Source organism: Mirounga leonina, unplaced genomic scaffold, assembly GCF_011800145.1.
Source record: "Mirounga leonina isolate KUSES-001 unplaced genomic scaffold, KU_Mleo_1.0 Mir_170, whole genome shotgun sequence".
Classification (NCBI taxonomy): Eukaryota; Metazoa; Chordata; class Mammalia; order Carnivora; family Phocidae; genus Mirounga; species Mirounga leonina.
The window spans coordinates 33,529,376-33,554,335 of NW_023270433.1; the positions used below are offsets into that span (position 1 = coordinate 33,529,376).

General features: G+C 42.1%; 2 protein-coding genes across 3 annotated transcripts; one reads left to right on the top strand and one right to left on the bottom strand.

Moving 5' to 3' along the window:
• The first annotated feature begins 341 nt into the window (after window positions 1–341).
• EXOSC3 (exosome component 3) lies at window positions 342–6,589 on the top strand. The gene is made up of 4 exons (XM_035016281.1): window positions 342–695; window positions 1,434–1,583; window positions 4,597–4,748; window positions 5,857–6,589. Exons 1-4 carry the CDS (start codon window positions 372–374, stop codon window positions 6,056–6,058), a joined length of 828 nt encoding a protein of 275 aa, XP_034872172.1. The 5' UTR covers window positions 342–371; the 3' UTR covers window positions 6,059–6,589.
• TRMT10B (tRNA methyltransferase 10B) lies at window positions 6,495–23,991 on the bottom strand. Of its 2 annotated transcripts, XM_035016283.1 has the most exons (8): window positions 17,426–18,675; window positions 16,859–16,967; window positions 16,127–16,251; window positions 14,111–14,263; window positions 12,890–12,968; window positions 12,182–12,249; window positions 8,663–8,786; window positions 6,495–8,089 (listed from the first exon to the last, which is right to left on the bottom strand). In XM_035016283.1, the coding sequence occupies exons 1-8, from the start codon at window positions 17,609–17,611 to the stop codon at window positions 7,935–7,937; spliced, it is 999 nt and encodes a 332-aa protein (XP_034872174.1). In that variant the 5' UTR covers window positions 17,612–18,675; the 3' UTR covers window positions 6,495–7,934. The 2 variants fall into 2 exon arrangements, with proteins under 2 accessions (XP_034872174.1, XP_034872173.1); XM_035016282.1 differs by lacking the exons at window positions 6,495–8,089; window positions 8,663–8,786 and adding an exon at window positions 23,946–23,991 and having other exon boundaries at window positions 11,514–12,249; window positions 17,426–17,629.
• Window positions 23,992–24,960: the final 969 nt, after the last annotated feature.

Genomic DNA, 24,960 nt, shown 5'->3' on the forward strand with positions numbered 1-24,960 from the left:
GTCGGAAGGAAAGGATCAATCCCGAAGTCCCTCACTCAGTCCCCAAGGTTCCCACGGAACCATACGTGGGAGCGTCTTAGTATCCTGTGGTGCAACCCGAAACAGCGGAAGTAAGGGATCTGCCATCGATTTAAGCCGTGTTCCTCGTACTGTTCTGCAGAAAGACGGCAGGATGGGTGACGGGCGAGAGTTATAATTACAGCCACCTTGGCAGGACCCCAGCGCACAGCGAACAGGTTTCATAGACATAGACATAGAACAGGTTCATAGACATAGATCGCTACTACCGGAAACGGAAAGCCTTGGGCAGGCTGGCGATTGGACGCGGAGCCGGAAGCGGAAGCTGAAAATTGCGTTTGGTGGCTCCCGATATGGCTGAGGCGGTGGGTGTTGTGGCCGAATCCCTTGCGGGAGACAGGGCACGGGCGGCGCGCACTGTGCTAGATCAGGTGGTGCTCCCGGGTGAGGAACTGCTGCTGCCCGAGCAGGAGGACGCTGAAGGCCCAGGAGGTGCTGGGGAGCGACCGCTGCGCCTGAATGCGGGGACGCGCTCTCGGGGGCGCGTTGTGTGCGGCCCGGGCTTGCGGCGCTATGGCGACCGCCTGCTGGTCACCAAGTGCGGCCGCCTCCGTCACAAGGAGCCCGGCGGCGGCAGCGGCGGTGGCGTGTACTGGGTGGATTCACAGCAAAAACGGGTGAGCTGGGACTCCGGAGAGGTGGTACTTCCTTCGCTCTGGGAAGAAGCAGGGGTGGAGCCCTGGACCTCCTCTCTGTTAACGCTACTCTAGAGCCACCGTAGTCATGTGCCCACCTCTGCATCCCCTTTAGAACATTGTGAACAAATGAAACGTGGCCTAAGAAGGGCGACCAGGAGAGAAAGGTGACTGGAAATCTTGGCGTCTAAGAATTTAAGGATTTTAAGACATGGTCATTCCTTCAAAATCTCAATGGCCAGGGAGCACCAGCCCTGTCTTTTGGAGTCCCAAAGGGCAGAAATCCAGACTCAATGAGTGGATGTTCCAGGGAGTTAAATTTCTCTTAGAATAAGTAAGGACTTTAATATGGGAAAAACTGTCTAACGGTGAAATAGCCTTCCTTGGTTATAGGATCCCCTATACCACTGGACTTAATATGCCAGTAGAAGCTCTAGGGACTTCCTGATAAGGATACAAGACATATGGGATACTGGCTGAAATGAACAGAGTATTAGAAGCTGTAAAGAGAGTTTATGATGTGATTGTTTTTCTTTTACTGAGAGTAACATGATCAATTTGTTGTTGATTTGTATTAATTTGTAAACTTGAATTTCAAAATATTTTCTAAATAACTCTAATGACAGTAAAGTGACCAATAAAGACTTGAAGGTATCTTCCAAGATACCTTGGAAATGATTTTCATTTATGGCTGCTCCTTCATTCTGTTTTCTTTTGTAGTATGTCCCAGTGAAAGGAGACCATGTGATCGGCATAGTGACAGCTAAATCTGGAGATATATTCAAAGTTGATGTTGGAGGGAGTGAGCCAGCATCTTTGTCTTACTTGGCATTTGAAGGTGCGACTAAAAGAAACAGACCAAATGTGCAGGTAATGATGGGAGCCTTTGGTTTCAAAAATAAGAAAAGTATGGGGCACCTGGGTGGTTCAGTCATTAAGCGTCTGCCTTTGGCTCAGGTCATGATCCTGGGGTCCTGGGATCGAGCCCTGCATGGGGCTCCCTGCTCGGCGGGAAGCCTGCTTCTCCCTCTCCCACTGCCCCTGCCTGTGTTCCCTCTCTCTCTGTCAAATAAATAAATAAAATCTTTAAAAAAAAATAAGTATAAAAATATCCAGAAACACTGAAATATCCAGAAGCCTACCTGAATTGTCTCCTAAGCGTGACCTATTTTCCCAGTTCTGCGGGGTGATCTCTGAGCATCTGTGTAATCGCTTCAGGCTCCACGAGTTCCTTCCAGTGTTCCAGCTCTGGGACCAGAGTCAAATACTTTACATTTACCGTATTGGGGTGGTTTCATCTCTACTGAGTTGAAAGGTTATATCTGTTGTTACCTGTTATGTCCATATCCACTGGACAAGGAAGTAAGCCATAGGCTTGGGGAGGTAGGAGGGGTACGTAGTGCAAATTGCCTTATCAGCCAGCCATGCAGCCTGATTGTTAAGTCCTGGGACTGGCATCTCACAACTTCAGTCACGTCACTTTTCCCAACAATCTCTTCTTGGAGCTGACAGAGGAGCATTCTTGTTACCTCAAGTTTTCGATTTGGGCTTTTCAGGTAGCATAGCCACACTTTGTCCACCTAGAAATTTGGTGGTTTCTTTGCCCCTTCTCACTAACATTTCATTTGTGTTTAGTTGCTTAATCTTTACTGATCCTATTTGTTTTTATCTCTGATGTTCTGCTTCTTCATCCATGTATAGCTCCATTTTGCAAGTTCAGACCTTAGCTACTTTTTTTTTTTTTTTAAGATTTTATTTATTTGAGAGAGAGAGAGAGCACGAGCAGGGGGAGCAGCAGAGGGAGAGGGAGAAGCAGACTTCCTGCTGAGCAGGAAGCCCGCTGCAGGGCTCCATCCTAGGACCCTGAAATCATGACCTGAGCCGAAGGCAGCTGCTTAACCGACTGAGCCACCCAGGCACCCCCAGACCTTAGCTACTTTTTGACCAGACCTGATCAGTGACCTCCTCATTAACATCCCTGCCTGTACACTTTTGTTCTTCCATCTGGGCTTTTTGAGAGCTGACAGCCTCACACACTTCCCTTTCTCAAAAAAAACCAAAACAAAACAAAACAGTTTCTTTAAAGCCTACAGATTTCATTGGCATTATCTCCAGAAGTTTTCCCTCATCTATATCTTCTATGTAGCCATGCTTGAACTCCCCTCACCCCGAACTATTTAATAGCACCACTGAATTCATAAGTCCCTGCCCTTGTACCTTTGCTCATGCTGTCCCCTCTAGCTGGATTGCTCTATCTCCTTAGCCTGTGGAACACACGCTTATTTTTTGAGACCGAGGCTAAACACCACCACCTCTGTAAAACCATCCCTTATCTACAGGCACCTTTGTTACAACTTTAGCACCTACAAGGTCTTAAATGAACTTTGTTATTTATATGTACATCCCCACTGCCCTCCAAGACCACATGCTTCTGAAATGTAAAGAAGTCTTTTGTTTCTCTTTAGTTGCTAGTCATGGAGGAATAGCAGATACACAACAGAACAAGTTCTCTCCTCTGTTCCCTTTGTTTCATCATTTTGAAGTTCAACTCTGAGGTTTTTGTTTTTTTTTTTAAAGATTTATTTATTTGAGAGAGAGAGAGTGGGGGGAGAGAAAATCTCAAGCAAACCCCACACTGAGGGCAGAGTCCAATGTGGGGCTTGATCGCACAACCCTGAGATTATAACTTGAACCAAAATCAAGAGTTGGATGTTTAACTGATTGAGCAACTGGCACCCCATATGAGGTTTTTAAGTAAGTCTTGCATGAAGTATCAGTGAATTACCATTGTTCATTTTGCTTTGGATAATTTGCATGCCAAAGGTTTCCAGTCTTCTGTAATTCCCTAGGATGTGCTGTCTACTAAAACTTGCTGTGATGATGCTAGTGTTTTACATCCACACTGACTAGTATGGTAGCCACTAGCCACATGTAGCTGTTGAGCACTTGAAATGTGGCTAATGTAATTGAGGAACTGATTTTTAAATATCTAACTTTAATTAATTTAAATGTAAGTTTAAATAACTACATGTGGGTAGTGGTTACTATATCGGATGGTGTAACCCTAGAGGATGTTGTCTTGAGATAGCTCCCAGTCTGAGGAGGGTACACATCTTAATGTTGCCCCCTCTTTTTTTTTTTTTAAAGATTTTATTTGTCAGAGAGAGAGGGAGCACGAGCAAGCACAAGCAGGAAGAGCGACAGGCAGGGGGAGAAGCAGGCGCCCTGCTGAGCAAGGAGCCCAGTGTGGGACTCAGTCCCAGGACCCTGTGATCATGACCTGAGCCAAAGGCAGATGCTTAACCTACTGAACCACCCAGGCATCCCTTTAACGTTGCCTTTTTAAAGACTCAACTCCAGAGTGACTATGCGTATTCTGGATATTTGGTCCATTAGCCACAGAAGTATAGATGGCTGGCATTGCTGCCTGTGAGGAAGAACCATAGCAGCACCTATAGAATGATTTGCTGGGGGGCACCTGGGTGGCTCAGTCAGTTAAGTGGCTGCCTTCAGCTCAGGTGGGCTCCCTGCTCAGTCGGAAGTCTGCTTCTCCCTCTCCCTCTGCCTCTCCCCTCTGCTCATGCACTCTGTCTCTCTCAAATAAATAAAATCTTTTTTTAATAAAGATTTTATTTATTTATTTGACAGAGACACAGTGAGAGAGGGAACACAAGCAGGGGGAGTGGGAGGAGAAATAGGCTCCCCACCGAGCAGGGAGCCCAATGCGGGGCTCGATCCCAGGACCCTGAGATCAGCGCCTGAGCTGAAGGCAGCCGCTTAACGACTGAGCCACCCAGGCACCCCAAATAAATAAAATCTTAAGAAAAAGGGGGGAGGATGATTTGCTGAGAGGAAATGAACTGTTTTTAAATTATCATTTTAGGTTGGAGATCTCATCTATGGCCAATTTGTGGTTGCTAATAAAGATATGGAACCAGAGATGGTCTGTATTGACAGCTGTGGACGAGCCAGTGGAATGGGTGTGATTGGACAGGATGGTCTTCTTTTTAAAGTGACTTTGGGCTTAATTAGAAAGTAAGTCCTGATGCCTTCTGGCTCGCCTGTCTTCTTTTATAATTATACTTTCTTGGAAAGCTGACTCATCTTTAGGGTTTGGATTCTTTGTAACAATATCTGAATGTCCTCAAAGTTAAAAATCAGTATCCATTTTTAGCACGGTTATAAACTCATGCATTTAGTCCCATTCTCTCTTCACACACACTTCTTCATGTGAATACATTAAATTCATATGTATCTGGTGGTGGAGTTTTGTGTTGGTATGTATGGAGTCTGGGCTTCTCTCCCAGAAAGTCCGCTGTTCCTTACAGCTGATATACTCAATCCAAATATGAAAACTGGCATTTCCTCCTCCTAAGTCATTTGAATACAGATGCAATTTACAATTGTACAAAATGACCAGATTTTTCTAGTAATGGGGGTAAAATGCAAGTAGGCCGGTGTGCTCTAAAAGCTTATGTATACATTCACATAAGGCTCCTGCTATTCTGTCCTGGTAGATTTAATAATTCCCAGAGGTAGGTTCTGTTAGGTGTTTAGACCTTTACCTACCCAAAGCTGTGCCCTATTAGAGAACTTTACTCCTAGAGCCCCAGAGCCTTAGAGCTCAGTGTTGCATGCCTCTCTTTGTTACTTATTCTGCAGATTTGGACAATTCCTTCAAGACAGAGAAGCATGTTATTAACCAAGCAGCACCCTGTGGTTTGAAAGTCAATGCTTCTCTCCAAGTACTGAATTTAATACCAGGGAATAACTTAACAGGAAAATAAGCTTAAACTGTTCTTTTAGCACCGTAGATAATAAAAAAGCTAGGATTCTAAAGCCTAGAAAAAAGGTGCTGACAGTATAGGGGAAGAACTTTATACATTTTTGTAAAGTTGGTGACACAGGGAGTTTGATTTCTTTGTAGAGGATATAACCCGCTGTTGTGACCTGTGGTATACAGCTAACTGTGCTTGGATGAAAGGGGGTAGCAAATGTCATGTGCCTTGTTCTTGGATGATGTTGGTGGGTTTTTGAATAACTGTGGAGAACTGTCCAGAAACTAGGAATCTTCTTTTAAAGGAGAGTCAGGTCACACCCTACCACTTCATTAAATTTAGTTTTCTTTCCATCTCCTCACCAGGCTCCTGGCTCCAGACTGTGAAATCCTACAGGAATTGGGAAAACTCTACCCACTAGAGATAGTATTTGGAATGAATGGAAGAATATGGGTTAAGGCAAAAACCATTCAGCAGACCTTAATTTTAGCAAACATTTTAGAAGCTTGTGAACACATGACAGCAAATCAAAGAAAACAGATCTTCTCCAGATTGGCAGAGAGTTAGATGGAATTTTTTATGGGTCAGTTGACCCAAGAGACCATGGGTTTCCTGGGGAAAAATTTTTCAGGGGAACCTCTCCCCATTAAACATTCAGAAGACAAAATGTGAATATACATATTGTCTTAATTAAAGTCCTAAATAAAATATTTTTATAAAAATGTTACTAGTTGCCACCCATGTTCTTGTGGGTGAGAAAAATCATTATAAAATAATGATGTATTTTTTTCTTTACAATAAAGTTTACTAAAAGTATTATGGTTTATTTGGTGTTAACTCCTTTAGTTTTGCTAAAGTGCAGCTTTTATAATAAACTGGAAGTAAACATTAAAATAATTATTTTCTGTTAATAGTAAAACATGTTCACCAAAGAAAATGTAGAATACATAAAGAAGCAAATACACTATAGACATAGTGTATGTGAGTATTTTTCAAATTGGAATTAGAGGATTCTACTTTATATACTACTTTGTAATGTACTCTGTCCACTTCAAACAACATTTAATATATTTCTTCTATGATTGCTGTTAAAAAATGCAATAGTTGTCTGTCCAGTTTTTTGTTCTATAAATAACACTGATGAAATTCTTGAAGCCAAGTCCAAAACTCATACCTAGGTTTTTGAAAAAATGGTAGAGGTGATAGAGTTGGAGAGGAAATTCTCCCATGCTGTTTGGGGTTTTAAGAAAAGCCTTTAGAAGTGAAAATAAAGCCTGGCAAATGATCCAGGTCAGTGTTCTGGGAGGCAGAGACCTCCCTGGGAGTATGAGTTACCCCTGAAGCCTAGCCATAGGAGATCCCTTCTTGGATGACAGAGATTATAGAACTCATTCAATATGGTGATAAAGACCAAGGAGCAGTATATATTCCTAAAGATATTTCCTGAAGACTGGGCTGTTTTTAATAAAAAGATACTGACATAATTTGTAAGGTGATCATAGCTCCTGAAGGATTAAATTCTGAAGGGGAGGGGACAGAGCAGAGAACATTTTGGTTCTTTTGAGATCTAGAATACATTCTCTGAATTTGCTAACAGCTTAGCTTTCAAGTTTACTAACCCAAACTGGTTAGTTAGTAAACTGAAGTTTTTAGAGTAACTGAAGCGACTGTATGTAACTAAAATATGAGAAAAGGGATCACTCAGATTTGTGTAATGAGAGGTTATCCAACATGCTTGTGTCAGAGGCAATGTATTTTCTGGTTATTTTTAAGTTAGAGTTAATACTGTGTTTTTGCTTTTCAATTTGACCTGTTAGTTACAAATATATATGAAGAATGAGTTTGTACAAGGCTCAGAAGGATACAAAGACACTCCCACAAAGTGTCCTGTTAGGAGGCTACCATAAGGAAGAGAGAAACCCTCCACTCCCATACTCAGAGCAGGAGAGACGGGGTGGGAGCCACAAGTTGGAGCCACAAGTGGGAACAAAGTGCTACGGGGGCTTAAAGTAGGGCTAGGTTAGGACAGGCTGATCCTGCAAAACATGTAAAGTGTATTACTGAGTTGGGGAAAATCAGCACGATCAGAGGAGGCTGGAGAGAGTGCTACAACTTTGTGATGCCAGTTGAGTGAAAATTAAACTCTTGATATAACAATAATTATTTAATCGTTAAGCTATCTCTAAAGAGTAGGTATTTCACAAATAGGTATATAAAAGATGAATGAATACATCCAAAGCCATGTAGCTGAGGGCTAATTCCTTGTTATGTAAACTTTTTAGTCAACATATATCTGGGCTCTTCCTGTGAGCTAGGCACTATGGGAGATAGAAAAGAGCATAACATGTGGTCCCTGTTACTAGTAACTTACATCCTAGTGAAGATCCAAGATGTCAAGTACAGGCAAGTGTGTGCTATCGCCAGCCTCTGTTCTGCTCTGCAGTCAAGACACCTCCAGCAACTTTGCCTTCTGCAGCTCCTTAGGCTGTCCATCATCCACTGAGTTCTGAAGAATGTAGCCTTTTCTGGAAGAAACTCCTTTCTTCAATGCTTCAGGCCAGTTTTGAGTCTCAAAGTATGTGGACAGGATATCAAATACTGTTTGAAGGGTAAAAAAACACAGTGACCACAATGAGGAAAAAGAACTAGTAAAGGACTGATGAGGAAAAGGGTGTTCTGGAATAGTTCATTCAACAAGGCTACTCTGCGCCACACACGGACCCGCTTGCCCACAAGGACCTCAGCCTACACAGAGAGATACAAGCCTGTGAAGGGACAGTGCCACAACACCAAGAGGAAAACAGTACAATGGAGTCACCAAGGAGAGCCCCTAACATGGCTGAGAGGGGGAGGGAGCAGCCGAGATGCCCCCGGACTGAACTGTGAAGGACAGATAGGAATTCACTGTTCAATGATGTGTTGAACACAGGGCATTTTAGGCCAAGGGAAAAATTTCAACGATCTTTAACATAGTTGGGATCTAAGAAGAAAATGAAAAATGCCTCTCAGAGGCCAGAGTACCTGTCACAAAGTGCACGCAATAAAATCTGAGCACATCAGTCTCGGTGGGGGGGTGGGGGGCTGCTTCAAAGGGCCGTTTATACTTAAACACAATGCAAAGAAGTAGCACCAGAACTAACACATGGTAAGTGTGGGCCATGTCAGCAGTACCTTGATTGATGGCCAGTATCTCTGAATGATAGTTCTTCTCATTCTGGCATCTGACCATGTATTCCTGGATTGGCAAGCGGGCTGTGTTGACAGAACGTTCTTGGGCTTTTTGAAATGTCACCTTCTGTGAATCACAGTTAAATATTTTTCTTTTAAAACTGACAAAGATACTCTCATTGTAATATGCATAACAAATTGTGAGAAACCCCATTTACCACCACTCCAATTTCCATCTGTAATTGTAATTAAATGATAAGTGTATTAAAAATCAGTGGCCTACGGTAGAACGGAAGAAACTTCAGATAATGAAGAATACTTGTTCCACGTAAGAAATGGCTTGTGCAGCAAACATCTCACCTGAGAGTCATCTAGCCACTAGTTTCCATTTACAACCACTTACAACCAAGAACGAAGTAAGTCAAGAGATCTGCAGCCACAATCTGCATCCAAAAGTTCAAGCAGTCTAATCAATCAGAGGAGAACACTCCTGACCCTAACTCAGTAAGACACAATTCTGGATATTGGAGTTTTCAGCTTCTAGCCATTCAGCAGCAGCAAATTAGAGATAAGAGAGAGGGGATTCAAGTCAGATACACCACAAGCAACAAGACAACATTAAGGTGTGAGAGCACAGAGCCCAACTAAAAGGAAGGGCTCTGAAGACTGCAGAAAGGAGTCATAAGAACTCAACAAACCCCCAAAATCTGAGGCCATTGAGGATCGGAGTACAGTAACTAATATCCCTTTAAAGATGTCCCTGAGTCATGAACTGAAGGTTAAATTATATTTGCTACCTTGTAAGAAGCTCTGGAAAGATCACCTACCTACTTAGAATTTCAGGATTAAAGAGAAAGGTTTAGATTATTGGGATAATTAACATCCTTGGGTTTGGAAGGGGCCTCAATAGTTAACTATCCCATTCCAAACATCCATCCAATCTTGTCTATCCTCTATGGCCTCCTTCCCAAGTGGGCTCTGTCCTTAAGTGGACAATCCTTGTGACAAGGAGTTCCATGCATCCTGGGGAAACCTATTCCAATGTTGACAGTACAAGTTAAAAGGAAATTCTTGATAGCCAAATTTTCTGTTTTCCCTGAGCATTCCACTCATTTGTCCTAGTTCCATCCCCCCGGGGCCACACCAAGCAAGTAAAATGGCTCTTTCTCAAGAAGGCCGTTCAGGTACTCGACAGCAGTGATCATGCCCCTGTGCACCCTGCCGGTAGTCTCAGTTCTGTCGCCTCTCTCTTGACTACGACTTAGTCTTGAGTCGCTTCGTCATTCAGGCCAAACGTTTCTGAATTTGTTCGAGCTTGCTGATGTCCTTTCCTACAGCGCTATAACTGACTGGCCACCCTGAGTGCGGTGTAACCAACTGGAGCAGCATGAAGCAGGCCTAGCACTTCTGTTCTAATACTGGATTACCTGCTTCTCAGACTCACATGAGACACAATTCCAAGAGAGAACTTCCAAAATGTGTTAAGTGATGCAATTCAGAGAAGATAAAGGTACAGCTGCTCAAAAGACTTCTTTGAAGGATAACACTCCTTTGCATACAAGGTCTATTATTTTTTGGTCTATGGTTTTTTTTTTAAGTCTATTCTTTTACAATCATTTTGACCTGGAGTACAAGAATTCCAAGTTAGCAAGAGACTTGGATGTTGCCCTGGAGGAGCTCACAGTCTAGTTTCTGTTCTCTGAACATTTAAAGATAAAACGATTCCCCTTGAAATGTGCTCAGCATATTTTCTGTGAGGCAGGCAAACTCTCCAGTAACAACCAAAAAGTTCTATACCTCTGGCAAATCATTATGCCAATTATTTTTTCAATTTAAATACTGCTGGAGAGATAAAACAATGTGTTAAAACTGCATATCTGTTGATCATACACTGCTCACTGACCCTTTAGACTTTGCCTCAAAAAAGGGGCTGTCACTCTGCTGTGGGAGACTGCATTTGGCTATTGTTATGTCTTTTTAATGTCTTTTAAACTGTAACAGCCCCCCTAACTATTTCTTTCACTACGCCAGCCTTTTTGCAAGTGTGGTCCAATTGTCTTGCAGAATGTCCCACATTCAGTTTCCTCATGATTAAATGTAGTTTAAACATTTTCCAGTAAGAATACTTCCCAAGTGAGATTCCATCACATTGGGACGCACATAATGTCACTACTGGTGATTCTAAGTTTGAACATTTGGTAAGATGGTGACCTCCAGATCACTTCACCGTAATGGTGTATTTTTGCCTTTGTAATCTGTGGGATGATACTTTGAGACCACGTAAAGAGCCAGTTCCCCCACAACCTTCCGTTCAACCAATTCCCTGAAACCATGATTACCCTGGGAGTGACAAAATAATGATTTTTCAAATTCTATTATGTATTTCTCATTTAATAGCTGGCATTCTTAGAATTACACCTCCACCCCCCACCTATTTTTTAGATTATTACTATTGAGTCATGGAACACTGACCTTTTTAGAATACGTGCAATTCAGTTAAGTATCATCTGTATTAAATATGTGTATATATCTCATACAGATATGAAAAAATATATAAAATACACATACATTATGAAAATATATATACATAATATACCCACAAACAAATACTTGTGTGATCACAGACTATATCAAGAAGGATACACAAGAAAACAGTGGTTGGGGCACTTGGGTGGCTGTCAGTTATTCGGCTCAGGTCATGATCTCAGGGTTCTGGGATTGAGTCCCACATCGGATGCCCTGCTGAGCAGGGAGCCTGCTTCTCACTCTCCCCCACCCCTACTCATGCTCTACCTCTCTCTCTCTCAAATAAATAAGTAAAATCTTAAAATATATATATATTTAAAAAAAATAAAACAGTGGTTGCCTCAGGTGGGGGACACTGCAGGACAAGGATAGGAGGGAGACTAATTCCTCACTGTAGTTCTTTTTATACACTTTAACTATTATATCATTATTTATTGTGTAGGCAATATGTTAATTAGTAATATAAACTAAACAATTATCTCAATAAAGTATATAATAGAAACATATTTCAAAACTCCAATTATTCCAATAAAATTTCAATTCAACACAAGAAATCTGGACAGTCCTATTGACATTGAGATTATGGGATAAGTCTTATGTCAGCAGGAAAGATGGCCTAAGAAGGAGCAAACTCCTCTTCCACAAAGAACAAATAGCTGGTAAGAATTGTGAGTCAATGCTTCGTTGGTTAAGATCAGAGTTACCCTTGCAGAACTGAAGAGAGGAGAAAAGAAAGGCGTTCAACACGGCTGTTTATGTAATTACCAAACATTCCCCATTCCAGAGTCCGATGGGACTGTCAGATCAGGGGATCGCTAATGCTGATGAGGACAGGGAGCTTTACAAGTGGAAGGGCCAACCTAGGCAGGATAGGCTCCTTCTTCCTATTCTCTTGAATTTTTAGGCCTTTTGTGTAAGATTATGATAGGGCAGCTGCCTCTGAAAGTAAGCCCCGCTTTTCAAAATATAGTTGTTAGGTCTAAAATGTACATTTACCTTCTGAATGCTTTCGTCCACAAGTCCACCAAGGATGTAAACTTTGTTTAGATCAATATCTTCAAGAGCTAATGAAAAAATGAAGGCCATTGAGATCAATTCAGCTTTATAATTTCTAAATCCAAAGAAAGTAAAAGGAAAGAATTATTAATGATAAAAGTAGAAATTTAATGAAATAGAAAACCAAAAGGTAACAGATTTGCTCATTCTCTGAAGAGACAAAGCTCTGGCATGTCTAATCAAGAAAAAAAGGGAGTCGATTCAAATCAACATTAGGATTCAGAAAGGAGACAAAATTAAAATAACAGAGGAATGTGAATTAGAAAAGAATACTAAGATCAACTTGATACCAACAAATTTGAAAATTATGTGAAATAATTAATTTTCTGGAAAATATAGCTATCTAACATTGATCCAAGAGGCCAAGGAAGGGAGCTGACTGGGGAAACTGGGGAAGATTGCCAGGTAGCTCACAAGGCCCAGCCGAGGCTGTAGACCCTCTATCTGCACTGCTGTGCACACACAGCAGCACATGTGGAAAGCATAGTGATGTATCCACCCATAAGAGGTGTGCTATTAATGTTCATTCCTTTTTTTTTTTTTTTTTTGATAAACCTTGGGTGGCTTTAACAAGTTCTGACACAGGGAATAGTCAAACACAGGGCTAAGAACAAAGTGCTACATGAATCCATGCAGTAAAATACATACCGTGTTCTGAGTCAGGAGTCAGGTACACAAGGGTTTCCAGAGGAAATAAACTAAAGCAGTCTTCCTCTGTTATGTCTAGCTGAAAAATATAAATAATCCAATGTAGTGTGAACTAGGTTATGACTCAGCCCACACCGCAGCCACTAGTCACCAGGCATCTATTCTCTACTAGGCATGGCCCTATGTGCATCAAGGGGATACATGTCTGACCATCTGTTCTCAGAAAGTGCTCAGCTGGGGAGGGCAAGTAGAAAGGACAGACGTTCAACCCTACAAAATGAGACAGAGAGTAACAAGAGACCCTAACAGATGTACAGGAAGGCTGCCCCAGGACGACAGATGAGGGAGTGACAATACCAGGGACAGCCTTCTACTGAAGGGAATGCTGGAACTCAGTTTCTGAAAAGAGGTGAGATTGACTGACACATACAAAAGGAAGAAGCACTGAAAATGGGGAGAATAACCAAAGAAAGGCACGAAGATAGGAAAGCAAGGGAACTCTAGCCCCAAGAGTGGGTCTGTCGGGCTCACGTACAAGAATCATAAAACACCCACAGAGAAGAAAAGCTGGAAATGGTTGTATTATAGGACAGACTGTTAAGATGGTAACAGCAACCACAACTAATTGTGCAGGACCACACAGGGTACCTCTCATGCTCACTGCCTCTGTGGACCTCCCTAGGAAAGTTCACACCACCCAGGTCCAGCTACATCACACAAACATACAAGACATTCTTAGTGGCACTTTCTAGGAAGTGATCTGGACTGCTGCCTCTATTATAATCACTACATTCATGAGCCCTTAGGGAAAGAGATAAAAAATAACTGAGTATTCCCTAAAACTCATCTTGAATCCACATTACTTCCATAAGGATTTTCTCTTCCCCCACAACTCAGGTTCCCTAATCCTGCACTACTGTGAACACGAAAGGAGTCACGGCATTTCCCCAAACCATTACTGGAGTATACAGTCTAGCATACAATACACAAGGTACAAAATACAGTCCTAGAGACTGGTAATATTAGTTTGCCAATGCGGTAGAAGGATGAAAGTTTAGAAATATAAGAACTGAGAGAGGTTCTAAAGTTTTTTAGATTGCAATAGTGAAAATAATTCACATATTTTTATATCAAAACTATGAAGTAGTTAAAAAAATTTACTATTACCACACAACCTACTTTTCAAAGGACACTTCAAATAATATGCACAATAGGGCTTACCAGGTAACTAGAAAATCCATCATTCATCCTCAAACACTCTTCGTACAGGGGACTGTCTGTTGTGAATCCAGTGAGGTAGATCCAAAATGGCCTGTTGGCTTTTTTATTTGAACCATACAACCTTCGGATCTGTCCAGCCAGTCTACTTAATTCCTTCAAAGAAATGAGGACAGCTTAGATTGGAAACATGCCCACTCTTTCTAAATTCATTATCAACAAACGGTTACTCAGTAAGTTCACTGAATGCTACTCCGGGAAATCTCATGAACTAGAATGGCCCCTTTTATTGCAGGAGCTAGTATGTGTTATGTGTGTACACGTGTGTTACACCCCATGGCACACACCTCATAGATCAAAGTTAAGGTAATGATACTAGCCTGGAAATAGTGAGTTAATGGAAAGACTGAGCACTCTCCCTCCTTCTGGATCTGCTGTTATGTATCTAATAAGGTATATGGAATTGTTCTTTTAGCTCATATCTAAAATCTTACCATATGATATTTACTATTCACTTTTAAAAAGTTAGATTACTATACAGACATTTTTTTTTATACTCATCAAATAAACTTAGCACCTTCTCCCTAACTCTACAGATGGACTAGGGTCAGAAGTTTTAACTTTCCATCCTAATTCAGAGACAAACCCCTAAAGAAAGGTAGTTTCACAATCTGGCCTGATTTGGTTCAGGAGAGAAAAAACACTTTGGGTTTGATTTAATCTGATATCTCAATATAAACAGTAGAAAATTCTTGGTTGACCTTTTCAGAGGGCTATACTTAAGAGGTTCCATGTAAGAACCCCAGATCTTCAGTCCTCCTAATCTCTCTGAAAAACATGCAAACGGCAGCACATATAACAGAGATGTTGGCAAACAGAAAAATCCATTTTGTGGTGTAAGGCCTAAAATGAAGGCCTACTACCGTGTGTTGCCTAGACATCTGGTGAAACCAGGTGGGCCCTGAAAAACCCAAGGGCAAGTTCTCCCAATTCTGCTCCCTTGGGTAAGGTCCCCTAGCTAAACAATTCTTTCTGTCAAAGGAACCAAGCATAGTTCCTGCTTATCCCTGAGTAGTGGGTTTCGATTCCCTGCTAGCCCACAGAGTTATTCCCAGCAAATCAATCACATCTTCCTGCAGGAACCAAGGGGTACTCCACCCTCGTGATACTACAAAGCCTGCCTCCCACAGCCCCTGGTTGTTCATTCTGTTCCCGAGTGTAACCCCATATGGCCCTGCCTAGCATGCAATGTCATCCTCCCCCTGCGCTGAGCACTGGTGACTAATAAACTGCTATCACTCTTATCTGTCCAATGTCAGGTGTGTACTCTTCAGCCATCCCTAGAACCCTAGGGTGGAATCCCTCCTTCACAATAGGGTGAATGGAAAACGATTAAAACACATATGTTGCAGGAAGCCGTCCCACCAGGAACTCTCTCCCAACATGCAACCAGGCAAGTAGTCCTCTTCCTGGTAGAAAGCCAGATTTCATCTCTGGAGAACTGAACATGAAAGGCCCCATCTAGACTGCGGACACCATAAACGCAGAGGCAACGGTGTGGGGCTCAAAACAGAAGATAAGATAAAACTTTGCAAACTAAACCAGAGGATATCTATTCTCTTCCTGATTCTTAACAATAGCCATCTTGGAATTGAGTAGCCACATGTAAAAAAACTAAACTTTTGCTGGTTTACTATGGAATTACAGAGGCTGGAACTGGTCATACTCTTTGTCAAAGCTGCTCCCTTCTGGGGGCGCCTGGGTGGCTCAGTCTTATTAAGCATCTGCCTTCGGCTCAGGTCATGATCCCAGGGTCCTGGGATTGAGCCCCACATCGGGCTCCCTGCTCCGTGGGAAGCCTGCTTCTCCCTCTCCCACTCCCCCTGCTTGTGTTCCCTCTCTCGCTGTGTCTCTGTCAAATAAATAAATAAAATCTTAAAAAAAAAAAAAAAAAAAAAGCTGCTCCCTTCTGGACCTCCCTCATATGAGCAGGAATTCGGAGCTTAATGGATGCCCTACCTTCTTAGACATGTGGTGGGTCATACTCAGATCAATACAGAGTCTTGGTCCTGAGTGTTTGGCTTCCAAAAGTCTCTCCTTGGTTAAGGATCTCAGAAAACGTTTGCTGTGCTGGGGGCAGATGCCTAGAGTAGAAATATCAGAAAGAAATAAAAGTGGGAAAACAGAGGAATACATTCAGTAAGAAACAAATCCCCCCAGCCAAGTGAGTACTTTTTGCATATAAAGAAAAGCTTGAAACTCATACAAGGTATTCATTCATTTGGGGACAGCAGAGTGGTGTGGAGTGTGGGCTCTGGAGCACATTGCTAGGTCTAAATCAAGAGTTCAGCCCATTCATTTATTACTATATGATCTTGGGCATGTTATTCAATTTCTGAGCCTCAGTCTCTTTACTTACAAAATGGGGATAATAAAAGCACCTACCCTTTAGGGTAATGCATGTAAAATTCTTAGCAATGAACCTAGCACATAACACTGAATAAATGTTAGCTGCTAATTTCATCATTCCTTCTACTTCTGAGCTTATAAACACACATGTGCCCTAGATATGTGAAGCCTTAAATTTTGCTTTCACTGATACTTTGATTTCCAACAAAATAGAACAATAGGTTCTACCCCCAAGATGTTTGTTTTTACTTAAAAACAACATTCCTACTCTCCTAGGAACATGCAGATACCAGTCTGCTAAGACATAAATATGATTATGCCAGCAATCTGATGTATTGTTACCTGAATTTTCTACACGATTGGCCTTTCTTCTTTCTTTTTCTTGCTTTCTTTTGCTCTTCTTTGCTGCAACTATCTTTTCCCAGTGTCTCTGTTTTCTTTGGACATTTTTCTTATGTTATCCAGAAAACAAAATTGAGAACTTCATAAGCACCAAAATGGAAAACGAATATTCGAAAGTTACTTATTTTTTTAAATCAAATTTAAAATTAGGAGAGAAAAAGAATATTAGTGTCAAAAAAAAGACTGGATTATGTTCAGAGAAAGCAGAGCCCCAAGAAAGAGATGTGAGGTGCCCAAAATAAATGTATCAGGGACAGGGCCTACAGCAGAGTTTAGATTTCCTGACCCTTCTGAGGTGTATCAAAAATTCCTCTTGAACTTGATTTACTCTTCTTATGACTCAAGTGGAACCGAAACCTGTAACCAGTTAGCAGGAAATTCATCCAATTTTGGAACACACCAAACTCATTCCTAGTCTTTTTGTTACTAGGACCTACCCTTATACAAGGGGTCTCTGGGACAAAGCATCATCCCAGAGCCCACGGCCGGGCAACTCTCTGCACTTACTGAGCACCACATTGCACTCCCTGTGGGCAGCGTCTCTCCCTCCCGATGCTCGCATTCCACATCGATCTGTAGAAGCCGGAAGCTTTCAGAGATGCTATCTTCTCCTGTGTCCTCTAGGATGACCTCTTGCTCCTGTAGCACACGTGAGTCTGTTTTCCGAGCACTCTCTTCCAATTTCCAGTCCATGTGCTTAGTCTTCTGTCCCTTTCATCCAGGTTAGAGAAAGGCACAATGATGTGAGACGTTACATTATTTCCCTTACAGAGCTATTTCCCTATGTGCAAATGTCAAATAGTGTTACTGTGTTGCCGAAGGAGTAAAAGTGTGGAAATATTAACACAGATTTATTGAAAGGAGAAAAGCATCTGTGTCTTCCAGAGAAATGGGTCAGCACAGAAACCTTTCAGTACTAAGGAGGCTAAATCCACTTCTTAGAAGACAAACACAACTCCTGACAACTCCAAGCAATCACGAGTTAGTCACTGCTGCAGTGACCCAAGTAATCAGGTCATTTATTGTGCTCTTCAAAATGCATGCAGTAGTTGAGGGTGGCGCAGAAATGACAAAAGCCACCTCTTCCATTATGTTTCAGTTTATATTCAAAACTAGTCCTCTAGCAAACATTTACTGAGCACCTACTATACGCACAGTCCAATACTAGAAGTATCCTAGGAGAATAAGAGCTAGTCAAAAACTATGGTAAAGAGCTACCCAAAATCAACCAAGAATTCTTTTAGGTTGCTGGAGATTTTTCACAATTTGTTTTTCCAGACTACGTATTCCCTCTCCCAACTCAGTTAAGTCTCACTGCAGCTGAAAGGCACAGTCACCACCGCCGCGACTATTAATGACTATTAATATCCATCAGAAGCGCTGAGGTAGGAAAATGTGGAGAACGACTGCTAAGGCACACTTAACCAATGCCATAGTTTCGAAGTGCTGTTGCAAATCCCTGGGAAGGTTGTGAGTAAAAAATGTTCTAGTCTATAGCTAAGTGTCACAGACACAGAACGATACGTCCACTGCTTCTGGCTGCTCCTCTGAGTCCAGTGAGCTGCCACCGTCTTTGGAGAAGTCTGTCTTTGCAAAAGCAAATCTATGTAATACGATCCATGCAGATGAAAAAAAATAAAGACCTATTTATAATGACAAGTAATGATCCTCACTCCAACCCCTCCCACCTCTAGTGGCAACCTGTTAACCAGGTGTTTTTAGTTCATTTGGTAATTGACTCCTGAACCTGAAATCATATGCTTTCCATTACTTCTTGAATCATCACCTTGGAATTTTATCAACTCCCTATGAAACATTAAAATTCAAATCACCTCTTATTTTTTATTTTTCTGTTAGTTACACTGACCTTTAAAATGTTTTTGAGGTATAATTTACATATAGTAAAATGCAAAGATTTTAAGGGTATAGCTCAGTAATGTGTGTGAAGGTTAAATATACCAGTTCAATGAATTTTTGACAAAAGCACAGGGCCTGTCTTACTCATACCCTCATCAAGATATGGAACATTTCCATCACTCTAGAAAGTTCCTTGCCTTCTGCACTTTCCAAGTCAATCTCCATCCCATTCCCACAACCAGCCAAAAGCAACCGTTGTCTTTTTCTATAACCATAGATTAACTGTGCCTATTATAAAACATCATATATATGGATTCAACCAGTGATGTTGACATTTTCCCCCTCAACATGTTTTGAGATTCATCCATGTTGCTTCATGTATTAGTAAGTTTATTCCTTTTAATTACTGAGAATTCCATTGTTTGACTGTATCACAATTTGTTTATTCTCCTGTTGATGGACATTGGAGATTTTTTCCAGTCTGGGACTATTATGAATAAAGCTGCTATGAACATTCTCTTACAAGTGTTTTTGTGGATGTATATTCTCATATCTGTTGGCTAAGTACCTAACAGTAAAGTTGATGGGGCATAGGATAGTTGCCTATTTAACTCATAAAAGACTGTCTTCAGTTTCCCAAGGTAACTGCACCATTTCACAGTGCTGTCAGCAATGAAGGAGACTTCAGATGCTCTGCATCATCACCAACATTTGCTGTTGTTAGAGTTCTTAATCTAAGCCATTCTTGTGCAGTGGAACCTAGTTGTGTTTTAATTTGCATTTTTTTTAAGGTTTTATTTATTTATCTGAGAGAGAGAATGGGAGACAGAGAGCATGAGAGGGGGAGGGTCAGAGGGAGAAGCAGACTCCCTGCCGAGCAAGGAGCCCGATGCGGGACTCGATCCAGGGACTCCAGGATCATGACCTGAGCCGAAGGCAGTTGCTTAACCGACTGAGCCACCCAGGCGCCCCTGCATTTTTTTATTGTTAGTGATATTGAGCACTTTTTCCGGCAATTTATTGGTCATTCATAATATATCTTTGTAAGATTTCTGACCAAGTCTTTTGCTCATTTTTAAATTATCTTTTTATTAATGAGCTGTGGAAGTTTAACATATTTCTAGATACAAGTCCTTTTTCAGACATGTGTATTGAGAATATTTTCTCCCAGTCTGTGGCCTGCCTATTCATTTTCTTAACATTGCTTTTTTGTTGAGCAGAAATTTTAAATTTTAATCGTCTAACTTATCATTCTTTTCTTTATAGTTAATGCTTTCTGTGACCTCTAAGAAATCTTTGCCTACCCTAAAAGCACAGATATTCTATGTTCCTTTCTAGAAGCTTTATAATTTTGGCTTTTACCTTTAGGCCTATAATCCACCTTAAATTCATTTCTCTCAAGGATAACAGTCTTGTCCTGCCTATTGTCCAATGCCTGAAAACAGTTTCTTCATATAATCTGTCTAATTTTACAGCTTTTTTTTATCGTAGGAAGGTAAGTCCAATACCCATACCTCTGTCCTGACAATTATCAGAAGATATCTTTACTATGTTTAAGAATATCTTTAAACTTCTACTTCTTGTTCAACAATTTCAGGGTTAGGCTCCGAACATAAAACACCCTTATCTTTCCCTCTATCTCTCTTCTTCCTTCAGTGTTCCAATTTTGGTAAGCTGAAGCTTTAATTTCAATGTTCAAGACAGATTCTACGTTGTGTCATCAAAATTAATCCTTTTGGGCTTTGTCTATCCCCTTGGTTGTTTCTAAAATTTGTAAATCAATAAACGGCATTTATATTAACTATAAATATTACCCACTACAGAGCTGAGTAGTGTCCGAAGATTATATTTTGTTCTCTAATGTGGTTTTTTGGTTTTTATTTGAGAGAGAGAGAGAGACAGTGCATGTGCACACACATGTGTGCAGGGGGAGGGCAGAGGGAGAGGGAGAGATTCTCCACTGAGCAAGGAACTCGACCTCAGGACCCTGAGATCATGACCTGAGCTGAAACCAAGGGTCGGATGCTAAACCAACAGCCACCCAGGCCCCCCTGTTCTCTAATGTTTTGACCGATGTTCATAGCAAACATTTTTAGTGTTGAGCTCATACTGTTTTCTTGTACTCCATCAAATGCTCAAAATCAGGCCAAATTTTAGTTTTGTTTTTCATTTAGACATAATAGGCTGTTGTAGTGGAAACAGCAGTCTTAGGATTTAGCCATGCTTCTCAGCTTCCTACCTGTGAGTAGTGGGGATAATAGCCTAAACTGTTAACTCTTTGTCACAGATTCTATGAGATGGGATAATACTACATCCCAGGACTGTTGCAAGAACGAGACATATGTCATTTACCTGACATGGAACAACCACTCATGAAATACAGGTTCTTCAAACCCCTCCAGTGTTGTTTTTTTAGTTTTTCTAAAAAGGTAAGCTTCTGAGCAGTTTTGGATATTTATCACATATCATGTGAACAACATATGACCACTAGATATATTCCTGAAGATGGCCAAGTAAATTACATTCTAGATTTTCAAAGTTATAGATTAGAAATTTGTGTTCAACAACAACAACAAAAAAAGAAATTTGTGTTCATTTTCTTACATAAGCTAAAGCTTACTTTTGCTCAATAATCCCTTAATACTCAGTACAAATTTTAATATATTTATACCATTGACTATGTCCTTATGAATTTATGGCATACACAAAATTTAGTAGTGTATATTATTTCTAGAGAAATGAGGAAAATACCAAGTTATTCTTAGATGTTTCAGAAGTGCTGCACTGTTCACATATGAAAAGCGATGTTGATTATAAATACCTTTTTTAAGACAGCCAGACCTGTTATGACCATTCCTTTAGATGACTGAACAAATCTTACTGTGCCTTTTTTCTACATTTTTCTACATTTAGGCATTCAAAAAAAGAACAAATGAAAACTTTACGATAAACTGGCCCAATACCTAACAACCTCATTTTATTAGGGTAAGAAAACAGATCAATTTGTTAAATGGATGCCAGTTTGTTAACAGCCATGTGCTTTCCCTTCTCTCTACTCCACAGCATTTTGTATTCTGTTTGTCCATTCATTCAGTCAATAAATATTCATTGAGCTCCTCCTCTCTGTCAGACCCTTTTGGGGAATGACTGGGAGGCAATGAATGTAGATGTCCCATTGGAGAAGTCTGGCTGGGAAGGAGAAAAGAGAGCTAGGGTTGGAGTAGCTGGAGGGGCTGCAGAGTTTTCCACTATTGTTTAGAAAACTGGAAGGTCTATGTTCGTGTTTTCTCTCCTACCAAACTGAATTCCTTTGCGGGAGGGACTGTGTACTTACATTTGCATAAATACTGTAACAGCTCACGATATAGGACCTTGCAAACAGCAGTGTTTGAATAAATGTTTGTTGAACTAAACTGAATTTTACCACTAGCGCCCCCATTCCCTTCTTCCTACTCCCCTCTTTGTATCTCACATCTCTCCAAGTTCCTATAGTCCCTGAGGATGTTTTTCAGGAACCCGGGATACAGCAATATTGAAAATCATATGAAGGCAATTCCAACCACTACCAAAAGTCTGAGATATAGCAGACTGGGCAGGGACCACATCTTTTTCATCTTTGTATCTTTAGTGGCCAGCACAAGGGTTGGCACAAAATGGAAGCTCAGTAAATACTGAATAGAAGCTTGCCACCTATTGATCCTCAGAAAGCTACCGTGAAATTAGGCATCACAGAAGAACAAATCTTTTTAATCTGTGTGAGACGTTATCTATGCCCAGATTTAGCATTTCATTTCTTCATTAAAAAGTGTTTTCTGGGGGCATCTGGATGGCTGTCAGTTGAGCGCCCAAGTCTTGATTTCAGCTCGGGTCATAATCATAGGGTCCTGGGATTGAGCCCTGTTGTCAGGCTCAGCACGGAGTCTGCTTGGGATTCGCTCCCTCTGCCCCTCCCCTCTGTTTGTGTGTGTGTACTCTCGCTCAGAAACATAAATAAATCTTAAACAAAGAAAAAAAAAATGTGTTTCTGAACCTCTGTTACAGGCCCAGTACTGAGTGCTGGGTTATTCAATTAATTACTAATCATATAACAAACAGTTACTAAGCACCCAATATAATAGTACATGCTGAGGATTTGAGACTGATGTCCATTCTGCCGTTACAGGGGTCCAATTATCTGACTCAGCCTTGCATGATAGCTGGTCTGCCTGTTTCCCCACTACATTATAAGCCCTTCCAGGGAAAAGAGGATAAAGAATTCAGGTGCACACCCCCAGTACCCAGTACTGAGCCTTGCAGAATAAAAGCATCTTAAATGTTTGATAATTATGTTACCCTTCTGCTCAGAACTATGCAGTATTCTCCATTTCACTTATAGCACATAACTGAAATCCTTACAATGGCCTATACTGATCATTAAGGTCTACCTCCCCCACCAAGTGTCCTCTGCACTTTCTGGTCTACTTGCTGCTCCTAACATACCAAGGATATTCCCACCTCGGGGCCTTTGCCCTTGCTGTCATTTCTACCTCCAGTGCTCTTCCCCTAGATAATTATATGACTACCTGTCTCATTCTATTCTGATTTTCACTATCCAACATGGCACATGTTTTACTTACTTTTTATCTGAACTTCCCCATTCCTATATTCCACCTGCTTAAATGCAGGTGTTCTGTCTGCTTTGTCCACTACCCTATATGCCTAGAAAAGGGCTTGGTACACAACAGACACTCAATAAATACTTGCTGACTTAATAAATTCTCCACTCCCCCACCGCCCACCTCTGAGTTGACAAAGGCCTCCGATGTTTTCTAACCTAAGTCCCACCTGATGAGCATATCCCGGGGCGCTAAGTGATGGGCCAGTCTGTTTGCACTCTTCTCTCATTTTCTAAAATTTAGTCCACCGAAGCTGGCTCCAGTCCTCTGGCACCTTCAGCACTAGAACACGCAGACCCCAAGCCTGAGAGTACCCCGCCCGTGGGCCACGCCTGGCCCACCGGCTGCTAGTGTGAGGGGAGGCAGCGAGGGAAAGCACAAGAAGGTGGAGGACACGAGGCCACACGACGGTTGAGGGCCGCTTCCCGGCGTCTGCCCAGCCCACGAACGAGGCGGCAGTCCCAAGCCAGACCCCTCCAGCTCTAGGCCGGCCCCACAACGAGCCCCGGGCGTACCTGAACCCCTCCACTCAAACAGCCTCGGCGGCGCACACCAGGCCCCGCCTCCGGAACAACTTCCGGTTCCTCCCCCCCCTCCGAATGGCATTCTGGGAGTCGTAGTTCTCAGCCTGGCATCTCGGCGAGCAGGGGCCAGTGGGAGGCTTTGCCTTCCACCCACGCTGGCACCACGGAGGTGCGTACCGCCCAGGTATTGCCTCGCCTGTCTGAGCCTGTTTCTATGCCCAGATTTAGCATTTCATTTCTTCATTAAAAAGTGTTTTCTGGGGGCATCTGGATGGCTGTCAGTTGAGCGCCCAAGTCTTGATTTCAGCTCGAGCAGGGGCCAGTGGGAGGCTTGAAATGGAGATTACAATCCCAGCCGCTTGCCGACCTCACAAGGCTGTGGCAGGCAACGGGGGGGCTTGATGGCTGTCAAGGGCTGGTCATTGTGAAACTGGGCTGAAACCCGTCTTGAACCACCCCTCATCTCACAGCCTGGGGGCCTCCCCTACAAGCAGCAGAGCCCAGGAGCCGACATAGCCTTCCCTGAGCACGCAGCTGCCCTCACCACCACCTGGCTCTCCAGGCAGACAACAGGGATATCCGGGCTTGGACCCTTAACGAATGAGTCTAGCCTCTGACCATTCTCCTTTATCCAACTCACCTTACAGATCCACGGAAAAAGCGAGGCTCAGAGACCTGAAGAGACTGTTCCAAGCTTCGGCCTGATAAAAACTATCAGCCACTCTTCACTCTTCCCTTTATTCCTGCAATCGCAGGGGTCTCACCCTTTCAGAGAGAGCCTAGCATGAATGAGCCGGAAATATCTCCCGCCCAAGAAACCACAGCCCTGTTGGATCCCTCCCTGACCCCACACTTTTTCCCTCTCTGGACTCTTCTTTCGACAGCTCCTGCAGCACCTCCACCCTGCCCCTAGTCCTTCAGTCCCATCCTTTATCTGCTACTGGAGCAATTTTTAAATGCTAAGAGTAAACATTCTTTATCTCCCAGAAGGCTTTTCCTAAAACCC